This window comes from Gorilla gorilla, chromosome 9, assembly GCF_029281585.2.
Source record: "Gorilla gorilla gorilla isolate KB3781 chromosome 9, NHGRI_mGorGor1-v2.1_pri, whole genome shotgun sequence".
Lineage (NCBI taxonomy): Eukaryota > Metazoa > Chordata > Mammalia > Primates > Hominidae > Gorilla > Gorilla gorilla.
The window spans coordinates 132,495,941-132,512,273 of NC_073233.2; the positions used below are offsets into that span (position 1 = coordinate 132,495,941).

Genomic DNA, 16,333 nt, shown 5'->3' on the forward strand with positions numbered 1-16,333 from the left:
ATTAGTAAAAAATTATAAATTAAGCAATAAGACTCAGGAAATTGTTAGAAATAAAAAAGACTGAACTAGGAGTAACCAAAATAAAATAAACACAACAGATAGTGCCTTAGGAGAAATCAAAGGTGAAAACAAGGGAGAAAAAATGAAATGAAGAGGATTTGGGGGAAAGTAACAAATGTAGACACTAGACAAAGATCTAGCTGGCAACTGGCCTAGAGTAGGAGCCTCAACAGAGAAATCTAAACCAATAGAACAAGCAATAAAAACTATAATTCAAGAAACTTTCTGGCATTAAAAAAATAGATTTAAAGTAACATGTTAAAAGAAACATCACACCTAAGAAAATTGTCTCAGAATGAACATTAAAATATATCCTAGTAAGATTATTGGACTTCAAAAAAAAAAAAACACACTTTGATAACTATGTAGTCCTACATTTCCTAGTTCTGCTTGAAAAGACTGAAAAGCAATGGCTAAGCCAAGAGCAACGAGCCTCTCTAGCACCTAATTTGTGTTCTTGAAATATCATTTCCCTGCTAAAAGAAATCAAATTTCTTGGAGAAATGGTTGATTCCAGGTCTGAGGAATTAGATGTATGAAATGTGCCGAGACCAGCTCGGTCCGAGAGACCCTAACCCAGCAGCGCTACAGGAATTAAAGACACACACACAGAAATATAGAGGTGTGAAGTGGGAAATCAGGGGTCTCACAGCCTTCAGAGCTGAGAGCCCCGAACAGAGATTTACCTACATATTTATTAACAACAAACCAGTCATTAGCATTGTTTCTATAGATATTAAATTAATTAAAAGTATCCCTTAAGGGAAACGAAGGGATGGGCCGAATTAATTGCAGCAGGAACACGTCCTTAAGACACAGATCGCTCAGACTTTTGTTTGTGGCTTAAGAATGCCTTTAAGCGGTTTTCGGCCCTGGGCAGGCCAGGTGTTCCTTGCCCTCATTCCCGCAAACCCACAACCTTCCAGCTTGGGCGTTATGGCCATTGTGGACATGTTACATTGCTGCAGAGATTTTATTCATGGCCAGTTTTGGGGACAGTTTATGACCAGACTTTGAGGGACTTGCTCCCAACAGAAATGAGTTCGTAACATCTTGTCATATAAGATAGCAAGGAAGGCATAATACTAGAAACTACTAACACCGTGTCAAAGACACCGGAGACAAACTGAAGAGAATTCTACAGGCCAAAGATAGAAAAATGTGATCAACAAAAATAACTGCAATAAGTTAACTTCGTTATCCGTTACACTTATTTTACACATAAAATGTGTTTACAGTGGTGAGTTTATAATAAAGAAAAATAACTGGTCACCTTTGGAGTATAACAGGATATCAAGTTATTGTTTTGAAACTTAGAAAATGCAGGTGATGTGTTTTTACATTATCTGTGGTATCAGATACACAAGACTATGTGTTTGATAAAATTTCGTAGAACTAAATACATGCACAGATAAGTGTAAGTAAAACTGGGGAAGTCTGAATAAGATCCGTGAATTGTGTCAATGTCAATAATCCTGGGTATGATATTGTACAATCATTTTGCAAGATGTTACCACTGAAGGAAAATAGCATAAAATAGACAGCAAAGAATCTTTCTTCATTATTTCCTACAATAACATATGAAACTACAATTATCTCAAAATAAAAAGTTTAATTTAAAAATCTTCATTGCAATATATTCATGGATAACAAAAGACTGAATGTGTTCTTGAATAGGACATTTCCTTATGAACACACTTCTCTTATGAATGAGCCTGTATGAATGAAGAGTTCTTTTAGTCCATCTTCACATGCTTCTCAACCTCCTGTCATTCTATACTGTCAGTTTACTTGGTGCGGCAGCAGGGTGCCAAATTCAGCATTCCCTTATAAATGTAAGGAACGTAACATTCCTTTACAAAAAGTATACAGCTTGTTTTTTAAAAAGTTGAATTTGTTTTTAAAAACACATTATAATAAACATTTTAAAGCTAGTCAATTGTGCATAATCATGAATAATAAGTAACAACCATAGTGGTAGTAACCGATGATGGTGTTGATGGCAATGAGTGAGGTGGTTGTGGTGATGATGGACATAATGATCATAATCATGACGATTGTGACAATAGTAATGGGACTGTTGATAGTAAAATATTCCAAAGCTGGCATTAGACTGTAAGTTTCCCTAGCTGCAAGATCACTCTACCAATAACAGGAAAATTAACACACCTGGGAGACAAAGCATGTTTCTCAGAGCCAGTGTAAAGCAAGGCTCTAATTGCTCCGTTAGTGAGGATCCCAGCCTCTCAAGTGATTATAGCCCAGGAAATATTGTGCCCATATATTTGTAAACACAATCCCAAGCCCCCAGTCTTAGTGATCCATTTTTTAATGAATTTGAGTAAATGTAGGACTCAATATAAATCAGTATGGTTCCTGCATTTTCTGATTGTTGAAACCAAGGCAGCCCTAAAAGTTTCCAGCAGACTGTGCTTTATTTTTCCTCATCACAGGTATTTAATTACAAACTTAAAGCAATTGCCTGAGAAAAATATTTCTTCCATGAACTCTTGTTTGTGATGCAGACTACTTACAACCATATATTTACTTTCACCTCTATGTGCTTTTTTAATCTGTGTGCTGTGTTCTCATTGGCAGTTATCCTAAGGCTCTTATGGCTTAGTGAAACTAAAGGTAATAATTGCGGTAACTAATATAAAATACATGGTTTGGCCAGGCACAGTGGCTCACACCTGTAGTCTCAGAGCTTTAGAGGACCAAGAGAGGAGAACTGCTTGAGGCCAGGAGTTGGAGACCAGCCTGGGCAGCACAGAGAGATCCCATCTGTACCCAAAATTTTAAAAAGTAGCCCAGCATGGTAGCATATGCATACACCTGTAGTCCCAGCTACTCATGAGGCTGAGGTGAGATGCTTGCTTGAGCTCGGGAGTTCAGGGTTACAGTGAGCCATGATCGTACCACTGCATTCAAACCTAAGCAACAGAATGAGACTCTGTCTTTAAAAAAGAGGAAAAACAGGAAAGTAAAAGAAATACGTGGTTTATATTTGCCTCTTTCATGTTATTAGAAGACTATGAGAGTGAAACATTAAATCAGTGCTGTCTAGCGTTCTCCTACACAATGGTGTTCCCACCTGCTGTGCACTCAGTGAACGGTGTTCATTCCACACTGCTTTGTAAAGCACACGATCTACAGTTACAGTTATTCAAGTTGGGTGTTTCCTTTCATTTTAAGAGGCAGAGATTGGGTAAAAAAGGATACGTAAAACTTTTTAAATCTACTGTTGTTATTTAGAAAAAAATTCTTCTTTGTGATAAATGAAAATAATACATTTCTATTTCCATTGTAATAAATGGGAATAACTCCTTATGCACAATGCTTGGGACTAGAAGTGTCTTGAATTTCGAATTTTTTTCGGGTTTTAGAATGTTTGTATATACATAATGAGATATCTTGAGGATGAGACCCAAGTCTAAACATGAAATTTATGTATGCTTCTTATACATCTTATACACATAGGCTGAAGGTAATTTTATACCATATTTTTAATAATTTTGTGCATGAAACAGTTTTGACTGTATTTTGACTGAGACTAGTCACATGAGAGGAGGTGTGGAATTTTCCACTTGTGGTTCACGTTGGCGCTCAACAAGTTTCAGATTTTGGACTTTGAATTTTCAGATTGGGAATGCTTAACTCGAATTTTAAAAATCTTAGCTACCTCTCATACTAGTTATTGTAAAGTTAAATGCCTCATTACCAATAATTTGATATAAAAGCTTACAATGCAATTCAGATTTTGTCTTCACACCACATCCTAATGATTTTAAAGACTCTTACTTCTAAGAAAAAAGAATACAGTTAGTGCCAGTTATAGGAATCAAATGAGACAATACATTTGTGAATGCTATGTTTAAAAAGCAGATTACAAATGTTTTTGTAAAAATACATATATATTTATATACATGTAAATACATATATGCATAGGAAAAGTCTAGAAGGATATTCACTACCACTATTTGGTTCCAAGTGGTGGAAAATGGTTGTTTTAAATTTTTGCTTATTTGCATTTCTAATTCACTACAATGCCTATATATTGCCTTTATAATTTTTTTAAATGCATCCAAAATTAGCAATAGATCTTTCCTCTATCTTCAAAAATTATATAAATTAAATGTTATTAAATAATGTGCTACACAAAGATAAGCTAAAACAAAACAATTTAGTTTAGTGGAGACAAAACACACTGGTGGTCAGAAGTCCTGGGTTTTAGGCCCAGTTTTGCCTCTTACTAGCTTGGTTTCCTTGGGTGACTTATTTAACTTTTAGAGCTTCAATTTCCTAGACAATGAAACAAAATACAGCATTTTTCCTATGCTATGCATATACTAAGATATCAAGCTTAAACCTATTTTAATCATACATTGCTAAGAGCTGTGAGTGTGCAGATTTACAAGGCTGCACATGTGAGGCAAAAGAGGAAACTCATGATCAGGACAGAGCCAAGGTAAGTTTGAGTTCCAAGTCACCAATAATTAGTAAACCTTGGGCAAATAACTTAGTGTCTGGCACCTCAGTTTTCTCAATACAAAAATGAAAATAAAAATCCTTCCCTAAACACATTTCTCCCCCATTTCCCAAAACTTCAGAAGTTAATGAGATTGACCTTTGAAAGAAATGTGTAAGCTGTAAAGCATTATGCAAAAGTTAGTAATTACATAAGGAAGCAATTAAAATAGGGGGAATATGTTTTATAGCTTAAGAAATACATCCCACAGATAAGACTGTCTATACATATTGTATCCAGCAATGATTATTCATGCTTCCTGGAGATATGCCTGTAATTTGAATACTTTGTCATCAGGGATGTAATAGGACAAAGGTTTGATATTATGATCTGAAAATAATAATAATAATAATTAGCTATTTAGCACTTAGTATGGAACGTTCAATGGGCCAGTGCTCATGGTGCATCACAGATCAATTAAATCAGAACGTCTACGGGTAGAACCCAGGTATCAATCCTTTGTAAATGCCCCATGTGATTATAATGTATAGCCAATGCTGAGAACCACTGCCTTAGGACCTCAGGTCAAGTAAGAAATTAAGAACAAATTCTAGACTCTTAATGACAATTCACATTTTTTATAGGCACTGAGTATTTGAAAAAAGATTTCTAAATATGCATTATCCTGTGTTATTTTTACAACCACCTTTGGAATCAATATTAATTTCTTCATCTTTCTGACATAGAAATTGATGTGTCAGCCAATGACACAGCTTGTAACTACCCTATCACCCTGACACTGCGTAAATTTCAGATAGGTATTTACATGTTCACATTCAGTGAATATTTAGGAATTATATACATGACAAAGGAAGTTTATTTCTAAATCAAAATCCATCTCCAACTACAAAATATGAAATATACTACTTATCTACAGTGTAGAGATTCTCAAACTTTACTATGCAACACCATCACCAGAAAGATTGTTAATACATAGATTGCTGGGCCCCATATCCAGAGTTTCTGATTAATTAGGTGTGAGCTGAGGCCTGAGAATTTGCATCTCTAAAAAACTCCAGGTAATGTCAGTGCTGCTGGTCCAGGGACTACCCTTTGAGAAATACTGCCCCAGGATGCTTTAGAAAAATGTGCATGGTAAAAGATCCAGACCTTGGCCTGCTTTCCTCCCATCTTCATGATCCCTGAAACACTCAGGCTGGTCTTCCTGCAAAGAAGACCAGCAAATAGCAGGACGAGGGGAGGAGGGCGGGGAGGATGCATCAGCAGAGAGCCCAGGATGTTTCACTAGCACCAAAGGCTCAAGACTAGCCATCCAAGATTAGCCTTTTAATGGGGTTCTTGTCTCCCATGCATCCCTGCAGGCCTCCCACCCAGAGGAGAATGGCTGCAGGAAATCACTCTACAGTGACAGAGTTCATTCTCAAGGGTTTAACAAAGAGAGCAGACCTCCAGCTCCCCCTCTTTCTCCTCTTCCTCGGGATCTACTTGGTCACCATCGTAGGGAACCTGGGCATGATCACTCTAATTTGTCTGAACTCTCAGCTGCACACCCCCATGTACTACTTCCTCAGCAATCTGTCACTCGTGGATCTCTGCTACTCCTCCGTCATTACCCCTAAGATGCTGGTGAACTTTGTGTCAAGGAAACACATCATCTCCTACGCAGGGTGCATGTCACAGCTCTACTTCTTCCTTGTTTTTGTCATTGCTGAGTGTTACATGCTGACAGTGATGGCCTACGACCGCTATGTTGCCATCTGCCACCCTTTGCTTTACAACATCATTATGTCTCATCACACCTGCCTGCTGCTGGTGGCTGTGGTCTACGCCATCGGACTCATTGGCTCCACAATAGAAACTGGCCTCATGTTAAAACTGCCCTATTGTGAGCACCTCATCAGTCACTACTTCTGTGACATCCTCCCTCTCATGAAGCTGTCCTGCTCTAGCACCTATGATGTTGAGATGACAGTCTTCTTTTTGGCTGGATTCAACATCATAGTCACGAGCTTAACAGTTCTTGTATCTTACACCTTCATTCTCTCCAGCATCCTCGGCATCAGCACCACAGAGGGTAGATCCAAAGCCTTTAGAACCTGCAGCTCCCACCTTGCAGCCGTGGGAATGTTCTATGGATCAACTGCATTCATGTACTTAAAACCCTCCACAATCAGTTCCTTGACCCAGGAGAATGTGGCCTCTGTGTTCTACACCACGGTAATCCCCATGTTGAATCCCCTAATCTACAGCCTGAGGAACAAGGAAGTAAAGGCTGCCGTGCAGAAAACACTGAGGGGTAAACTGTTTTGATGCAAATGTTATTGTTCCTTTTCAATTTAGTAGTAATTGTTATAAATACCAGAGTGACAGCTTCTGAATGCTGGCCAGCTGTGGATGGAAAATAATCACTTCTCCACATGGCTAGGTGAATGCCCTTTTTCCTTCTTTCCTCTTCCTTCCCTCCCTCTTTTTTCACTTCTCTTTGAAGCCAGCCAACTTCAAGTTCAGGTTTTCTTTCACTTGAGATCCATCCGTCTACCCCAAGCCCTTTAATAAATGTTTCCTATCTTAATTGTAATTTAACTTAAATGCTAAACTTTCAACATTGAGTTGTAGGGTCATTCATGGCCTTATTATCTTCTATATAGAAAATATTACTCAGCCCAATTTTTTTCTTTTTTTTTTTCTTTTTGGTGACAGAGTCTCACTCTGTTGCCCAGGCTGGAGTACAGTGGCACGATCTCGGCTCACTGCAACCTCCGCCTCCCAGGTTCAAGTGATTCTCCTGCCTTAGCCTCCCGAGTAGCTGGGATTATAGGCATCTGCCACCATGCCCAGCTAATTTTTGTATTTTTAGTAGAGACGGGGTTTCACCATGTTTGCCAGGCTGGTCTTGAACTCCCGACCTCAAGTAATCCACCTGCCTTGGCCTCTCAAAGTGCTGGAATTACAGGTGTGAGGCACTGCGCCTGGCCAATTTTTTTCTTTTTGTACTTGGGAATAAATGAGGCAAAGAGAGGCAAAGTATCTCTACTTAGCCCTGCCCAAGAATTTCCTGATCTCTTTATGTAATTTTCTTAGTAACACTAATAATAATGATAACAGCAGCTAACATGTTTTTGGATGCTGACTCTGATCCATGCAATTCTTCTATGTGCTTTCTATTCTATTTCAATTATACTACACAACAAGTAGGTACTATTCTATTCTCATTTCACAGATATGGAACTTGGAGCAGGAGTAACAACACTGAGATTCAAACCCCAGTCCAAGTGGCTTCCAGAGCCCAGACTCTGGGCACTCACACATTACTTCCTTCACTTTAGTCTAGCAGTCCCTTTGAACAGCCTATTAAACCTCCCATAATTATGCTCATCCAATTTCAAATTGGATGAAAATAATTTCTTCTGAAAATAATTTCTCAAATCCCTTCCTTTTATCATCTGCCCAAACCTCTTTCTCTTTATGGACAACAACTATAATAGGATGGGAAAAGATGCCTAACTAGCATATATAATAATAAACCCTAGCAAACCAGCAAGAAAAAGACATCAACTTTAGCAAGAAAAATATGAGCAAGGTATGTAGAACAATTTACAAAAGAGAAAACCTGAAGTACCACAGAGCATGTGAAGAGATGCTCAAACCGATTACTAAACATAGAAGTGCAAATTAAAACAGTGATATATCTTTTTACGTTTATAAGATTAGCACAAATTTTAAAAGCTGGATGGTGCTAAGTGTTAGTAAGGAGGTAGGGATTTAGGAACCCCCATATACTACAGCTATTCTGGAAAACAGTAAGACATTACTTAGGAAAAATAAGTATAGGTATCCACAGGGCATAGCAAATCTGGTCCAGGGTATATATAGTCCAAAATCATTCTCTTTCAGGCCTATAAGATGGCATGCACAAAGGCATTCATTATACCATTATTTTTGGCGATGGGAACTTAGAGACAAAATAAGTGTCCGCCATTGGGAAAGTAAGTAGATAAATTGTATCTACTTACTTACAATTTATAGACTCTTCAACAGTTAGAAGCAAAGGATTAGCTATACACAATATAGTTTAGAGGTATAGTGCTGTGTGAGAAAAGTAAGAAAGATAATGAGATATAAAACATATTATTTATGTATATTAAAATTGCATGTGCACACACCCCAAAAAAAGCACACTTAGAAAGAAAAAAGACCATAACGTAAAATACACATTAGGCAGGTCAGAATGGCTGCTGAGAGAGATAAGATGCACGAAAGAAGGGAGTAGAAAAAAGATGAAGCAGAAAACCAAGAAAGACCACATTCTGGACCATAAAACACACCTTAACTGATTTAAAGAAATAGAAATCATACAATGTCTGCTGTCTGCTCTCAGACCACAATGAAATTAAACGAGAAATCAATAACAGAAAGATAACTGAAAAATCATTAAATATTTTGAAATTAAACAACACACTTCTAAATAGCACATGAGTCAAAGAAGAAAATTTCAAGAGAAATTTTAAAATATTTTGAATGAAACGAAAATGAAAATGCAACTAATCAAAACTTGTGGGATGCAGCAAAAGCAGAGTTTAGAGGGAAGTTTACAGCATTGAATGTTTACAGCACTGAATGTTTACAGCATTGAATGTTTACAGCATTGAATGCCTTCGCAAAGAAAACAATCTAAAATCAATCACCTAGACTTCCAACTTAAGAAACTAGGTTGGAGAATGGCAAATTAAATCCAAAGTTAGCAGAAGAAAACAAAAAAAAAAAAATTAGAGAAAAATCAATAATATTTAAAACAGAAAATCAACGGAGGAAAATCAATGAAACCAAAAGCCGATTCTTTGAAAAGATCAATAAAATTGATAAGCCTCCAGCCAGGATAACTGGTAAAAAAAAAAAAAAAAAAAAAAAAAGGACACAAATTACTAGTGTCAGAAATGAAAGAAGGACATCAGTATAGGTCCTATGAACATTTAAAAAAAGAAGAATTACTATGAACAACTCTATGCCTACAGACTTAATAACCTAGATGAAATGGACCAAATCTTTGAAAGACATAATCTGTCAAAACTCACATAAGAAGAAATAGACAAGCTGAATAGGCCTATATCTATTAAAGAAACTGACTTAATAATTAACAGCCTTTCAAAACAGAAAACACCAGGTTCAAATGGGTTCACTGGTGAATTCTACCAAACATTTTAAAGAAAGATATTATACCAATTCTCTACAATCTCTTCCAGAAGATTGAAGCAGAGGGAATACTTCCTAACTCATTCTTTGAGGCCAGCATCACCCTAATACCAAAATCTGACAAAAAATTTATAAGAAAAGGAAGCTACAGACCAGTATATATCATGAACAGAGATAATAAACTCCTCAACAAAATATTAGCAAATTGAATGCAACAATGTATTCAACAACTATACACCATAACCAAGTGTAATTTATCCCAAGTGTGTGAGGCTGGTTCAACATTTGAAAATCAATTAAGGTAATCCAAATCCACATCAACAGGCTAAAGAAGAAAAATCACATGTTGATATCAATAGATATAGAAAAAAAATTTGACAAAATTCCTCACTCATTTATAATTTTTTAAAACTCTCAGTAAACTAGGAATACAGGGGAACTTCCTCAACTTGATAAAGAATTTTTTTAAACCTACAGCTAACATCATACTTGATAATGACAAAGTTGAAGCTTTCCCACTAAGATCAGGAGCAAAGCAAGGATGTCTCCTCTCACTGCTGTTTTCCAACATTGTACTGGACATCCTACCTAATGCAATAAGACAAGAAAAGGAAATAAAATATATACAGATTGGGAGAGAAGAAATAAAACTGTCTTTGTTCACAGATGACATGATTGTCCATTTAGAAAACTAGAAATAATTGACAAAAAAAAGAAAAACCTCCTGGAATTAATAGCATTTACAGCAAGGATGCAGCATACAAGATTAACATACAAAAGTCAATTGCTTTCTTATATGCCTGCAAATAACAATGGAATTTGAAATTTAAAACACCACGCCATTTATGTTAGAATTCCAAAAAATGAAATACATAAGTGTGAATTTAACAAAATATGTGCATGATCTAAACAAGGAAAACTACACAACTCAGATGAAAGAAATCAAATACTAAATAAATGGAGAGATATTCCATATTCATGGAAAGGAAGGCTCCATAATTCATAATTGCCAACACTTGGAAGCAACCAAGATGTCCTTCAGTAGGTGAATAATAAATAAACTATGATATATTCAGACAATGAAATATTATTCAGTGCTAAAAAGAAATGAGCTATCAAGCCATGAAAAGACATGGAGAAATCTAAATGCATATTACTAACCGAAAGACGTCAATCTGAAATGGCTATATACTGTATGATTCTAAGAATCTAACATTCTGGAAAGGGCAAAACTATGGAAACCATAAAAAGATCAGTGGTTGCCGAGGATTAGAGTGGGAGGGAGTGATGAATGGGTGGAGCACAGAGGATTTTTAGGGCAGTGAAAATACTCTGTATTGACTGGTATAATGTATATATACCAGTATGTATAATGACATGGTGTATACATGTATAATGACATGGTGTATACATGTCATTATACATTGGTCTAAACCCGAAGAAGGTACAATATCAAGAGTGAACACTAATTTAAACTTTGGCCTTTGGGTGATAATAATGTGTCAACGTAGGCTCATCAATTATAGCAAATGTGCCACTCTGGTAAGGGGTGTTGATACTGGGGAAGGTTATGTATGTGTGGAGATAAGGGAAATATAGAAAATCTCTGTACCTTCTGCTCAATTTTTCTGTAAACCTAAAATTATCTTAAAAAGTAAATTCTATTTTTAAAAGAAGAAGAAACAGAAATAAAAATTATTTTTCCTAGACCCATGACCCTCAGGTACATACCAGTGAACCCATCCAAGAAGCTCTGGATCAGACGGAGCTAGCCACTGAACCATTGAATAGAGAGACAGGCAAGTTCACCTTTAATAATTGTGAGGTCTTGGGAAAGACTATCTACATATTTAAAAGTTGTAAATTAAGCTAGCAAAGTGTTAAATATTTTCCTTCCTCCTGCCCTGATAGATATACCTTCATAACAAGCTAGATGTCCAGGTTCAAATTTAGAAATCTCAGAATTCTAAGAGTTCCATGCCAGAATGTGGTACTAGGAAAGGGCTCTTCCTGGCACCTGGCATTCTCCCCACAGACACAACTTTCCCCCTCTGCTTCCCACTCCCCATTGTGTCCCATTCCACAAGGGACCTCACAGGTACACATGTATGGGCAACCTGGTATTCAAACTCTTGGTCCATACACCTGCACAAAGCAACCCCTGACTGTCCCTTTTATCTAGGGTTGAACAGCCAGTAGTGGTCTGCCTTCAGGACATTGTTCTGGGGAAGAGCCTTGTAAGCAGGTACAGGGTATTTAGGGAGGGAATTCTGGTATCCCCAACACTACTAAGGGATGCATAGGCTCTAACTGGGCACATCCTCTTGGATCCATTCACCCCATAAGGAAGGTATAGCCAGGGGAGAGCTGAAGACAGAGACACCTCTCACAAAATCTAAGAGGAGTATTATTATTATTATTATTATTATTATTATTGAGACAGAGTCTTGCCCTGTCACCCAGGCTAGAGTGCAGCAGTGCGATCTCAGCTCACTGCAACCTCTGCCCCTGGGTTCAAGTGACCCTCCTCCTCAGCCTCCAGAGTAGCTGAGATTACAGGCACCCGCCACTGCACCCAGCTAATTTTTGTATATTTAGTAGAGACAGGGTTTCACCATCTTGGCCAGGCTGTCTCGAACTCCTGACCTCGTGATCCTCCTGCCTTGGCTTCCCAAAGTGCTGGGATTATAGGCGTGAGCCACCGCGCCCAGCCAGACAGTATTATTAAAGTGACCTTTGTCCATATGTTTGCCCATAGCTGCTTCTCTTCTCCCTAGACTGGAAAATCCACAGTTAAAATAAGATATATTTTTTGTTCCTCATATTATAGTTTATAAAGCATCTTAATACTTAGTACTAATCAATGTTCACAATCTGGTGAGATCATCAATCTACTGTTTTACAAATAAGAAAAATGGGGCTAAGTTATTTCTTCAAAGTGTGAACTAAACAAAGACCACCAAATAAGAATAAGTAAAGGCTATTGATTCATAACACGCAATAGCAAGGGAGTCTGCCATCATCACTTGGTAGAGACTCATAGGCAGGAAGGAAAGTTGTAAAGCTTTATAGTGAAAAAAGCAGGAGGCTTCAGGTATGCTCTAATTGGAGGTTGTTGGCACTGGGAAGCTGGAGAGAGGCTAGCTAGAAGTAGAGCACCTATGTGATTGGTTTAAAAAGCATACTTGGCTTTCTCTGATTGCTCTCAAGGTGGAAGCAAGGGCAAAAATCAAAGAAGCTGCCAGTCATTGACCAAGTCCTGACCATTCTGGGCCAATTGCTGCAGAGGTTGTAGTTTGGCTTCCCAGGCTGGTAGCTGCGGGGGCTGTGGGTAAGAGTTATAGTTTTATATATGGTCTGGATATTGTCTGGTTGTATATTCAGTCTCTCCAAAGTGACATAGTGAAAAACTGGTACTACTGGTACTACCATCTGTCTGGACTTTTGATCATAGGTTTGAAAGTTTTTCCACTTCTGTGCCCTGCCATGCATTCAGAGATTTTCAGAAGGACCCAATGTAATTGAAACAAATTACAAAAAGTCCACAGCAGGCACACAGAGAGAATGGGCTTTACCTTCAAATGCATAGCAGTTTGGGAATAGGAACCACAGTTCAGAACTAAAGCCTTCTCTGGGAAAAACAACAAAATGCCGAAGAAGCAATCCAAGGCAGAGTTATGGGGTCTCTGTTCTCATTCCCAAACCACAAAATGAGAGCCTTCAATACACTTAAGCAAATGCCATTCAAATTTCACACCAATTACACAGGGTCCATGTAATTGGACCATATCCTTCCTTTCCCCATCACTGTGCTGGAAAGTTCTCATTTGCCACGGTTTAGAACAAAGTAAGGGAGCTCCGCTGACTTAAGGTCAGCTTAGGGTAAGTAGCCTGGCACCAGTCCCAACAGAAGTTAGACTATCCCCCAGCAAAGACCTGCTCAAGGCCAAGCCTCCGTTTAATTACCAGGGGCCTGGCTAGTTATTTAGAGAACATCTCCTGTTCCTAGCATGGATAATTGCTCAAAGCCAGCTTCCTGAAGCTGTCGTGTCCTTTTTCTGTCTGTCCTGGCATCCCTTCAGGTTGTCTCTGCACTGCCATGCTCATCAGAATCTTGTTGCTTGTGCACATGGCTGCAGACCCTATGATCTCAGAAGCCCTGCTGCCAACAAAATGGGCAAGTTCATAGCTGTGGGCTTGCCGCTGCTGCTGATGTCCCTGGCCCAGGAGTTTTCCAGTGTGTTGCTGCCACTACCCGGTGCAGCAGGGGTAGACTACACTACCTTATTCCTCTCATTGCATGGGATCTGGAGTAAGACAGCTGTGAGTATGATTCATACGCTAAGCAAGTTTCATTATTTTGGCTGGGTTGGATGTAATGAAATAAGCAGACAAACCATGCACTTAGGCACCAGAAAATCAGGGCAACAAGAAGGTTTTGGAAAACATTTTCACAATTTTCCAATTAAAGAAACTAAAAACAAACGACTTTAGTTTCAGAATATATGTACTTATTGTGTCATTTCAAATATTAATTTTTATTTTAAATTTTACATGGCTGAGGGAGATTGGGCACTGTAATGTTTTTTAAGGGCCTAGGACCCCAATGTAATCAAGACAGTTGGTCAACTAGTGAAGAGGTCGGTGGTTCTTAAACTTTAGCCTGTGTCAAAATGGCCTAGGAAACCTGTGAAGACAAAGGGCTGAGCTGCACCCCACAGCTCCTGATTTACTAGGTCTGAGGCAAGGATCGAGAACCTGCATTTCTAATAAGTTTGCAGGTAACACTGACACTGCTAGGCTGGGGAGCATACTTTAAGAAGTACTGCTTTAGAGGAAGGATGTCTATGTGAGCCCCTTTATCGGTAGCTGTAAGTAAGCTGTAAGTTTTTTAGTCTTGTCAGTTTCACCAGGAAACCCTCCAACCTCCTAATGAGACTGGCTGCCAACATTCTAAGAACCCAGCCATGGAAAGAACAACAGGGTGTCATGACTTAATGCACAGACTTGCACATAATCTCCATGTTTTTACGGAAAACTTTCCCAACCGTTCTTGGTATCTAAAGTACACAAGATGTAGATAGTGCAGTTGACGCTTGAACAACGCAGGAGGAGTTGAAATGCCAACCCCCTACACAGACAAAAATCTGCTTGTAGCTTTGACTCCCCAAAAGCTTAACTAGTAATAGTCTCCTGTTGACCAGAAGCCTTACCAATAACATAAACAGTCAATTAACATATTTTGTATGTTATATGTATTATGCACTGTATTCTTACAATAAAATAAGAGAAATGCAAATACCACTAAAAAAATCATAAAGAAGAGAAAATATATTTACTATCCACTAAGTGAAAGTAAATCATCATATAGGTCTTCACCCTCATTGTCTTCACGTTGAGTAGCCTGAGGAGGAGGAAGAAGAGGGAGGGTTGGGCTTGTTGTCTCAGGGGTGTCAGAGAAGGAAGAGGTGGAGGAGGGGGAAGGGGAGGCAAGAGAGGCAGGCACACTCCATGTCACTTTTAGTGAAATAAATACATATATAAATGGATCCATGCAGTTCAAGCCCATGTTGTTTAAGGAACAAGTGTATTTCCATTTTGAAAATAAGTAAACTGAGGTTAACAAATGTGAAATAATTATACAGCCTCTGTGGTTAGTAAGAAGCAGAGGAGATATGCAAGCACACATCTAGTAGACCTCAAAAGAGCATGCTCTCTTTTTAAGGCACCAGGCTACAATATAAGGATGTCCTTATGTTATACTTAAGATTGGAGTTCATGTACAAATCCACATAGGCTCCACGTGAGAGGCAAACCCAGCAGGAGCATCATTCTGTGCAAACCATATGGGCTTTGCAATCAGGATGACTTAAATCCAAACTCTGACACTCATCGACTGCAAAAACGAAGAGGAGCCCCACTGGGTACTTCTGCTGAATAAAGGCATTGCCAGTGTCAATCTCAAAAAAAAAAAAATATATTGGATCCTCGTACAGGAAACCAATCTGTAAGAAGAGATGCCTGGATGGAAAAAGGAGAGGAGCTGGTTTCCTTTCTCAGCATGGACTTTGAAAGGTAGACAAGTTCAAATGCGATCTCAGACAGTGAGGCAGATGATAGCCTCTGCAGCAGCAGGAGCAGGGTACGGAAACCTCTGTGGGACCCTACAAGCTGACAATGATTAAACAGTATCTCATAAGACATATTCTCTAGACATGCTCCACCTTTATTTCTCTTTCACCATCAACTAGCCTTAGGACAGTCATGTTGGACCCTCCTAACCTTGTCTCAAGATGCACCAGAGAACAGCAAGGTTATGGTCATTTGTTCACTGTTAAGGGGAAGCAGGAGTCCTCTGAGGCCTGCATACTTGGGGGCACACAACAGAGAGAAGACGCAGGAAAGGGCAGGGATATTCTCCAGAACAGAACCTAGGATGCTTGGTGCAATCATCCCTCCCCACCCAGAATCAGCTTCAGTTCCAAATTTGAATGTTTCCGGTTTATTTGAGAAAAAATGGCTTTTTCCCTTTTTGTCCCTCTCCTACAGAAGATTCCCCAAGTACACAGCACTGAATAAGAATTAATGAATCTG

General features: G+C 38.5%; 1 protein-coding gene across 1 annotated transcript; it reads left to right on the forward strand.

Moving 5' to 3' along the window:
• The first annotated feature begins 5,914 nt into the window (after positions 1-5,914).
• On the forward strand, positions 5,915-6,859 carry LOC101146118 (olfactory receptor 8A1). The gene has a single exon (XM_004052341.4). The coding sequence runs from the start codon at positions 5,930-5,932 to the stop codon at positions 6,857-6,859; it is 930 nt and encodes a 309-aa protein (XP_004052389.2). The 5' UTR covers positions 5,915-5,929.
• The last annotated feature ends 9,474 nt before the right edge of the window (positions 6,860-16,333 follow it).

Excerpts from the sequence above, each read along its gene's own strand:
- LOC101146118 (XM_004052341.4), top strand. The coding sequence starts at position 5,930 with ATGGCTGCAGGAAATCACTCTACAGTGACAGAGTTCATTCTCAAGGGT.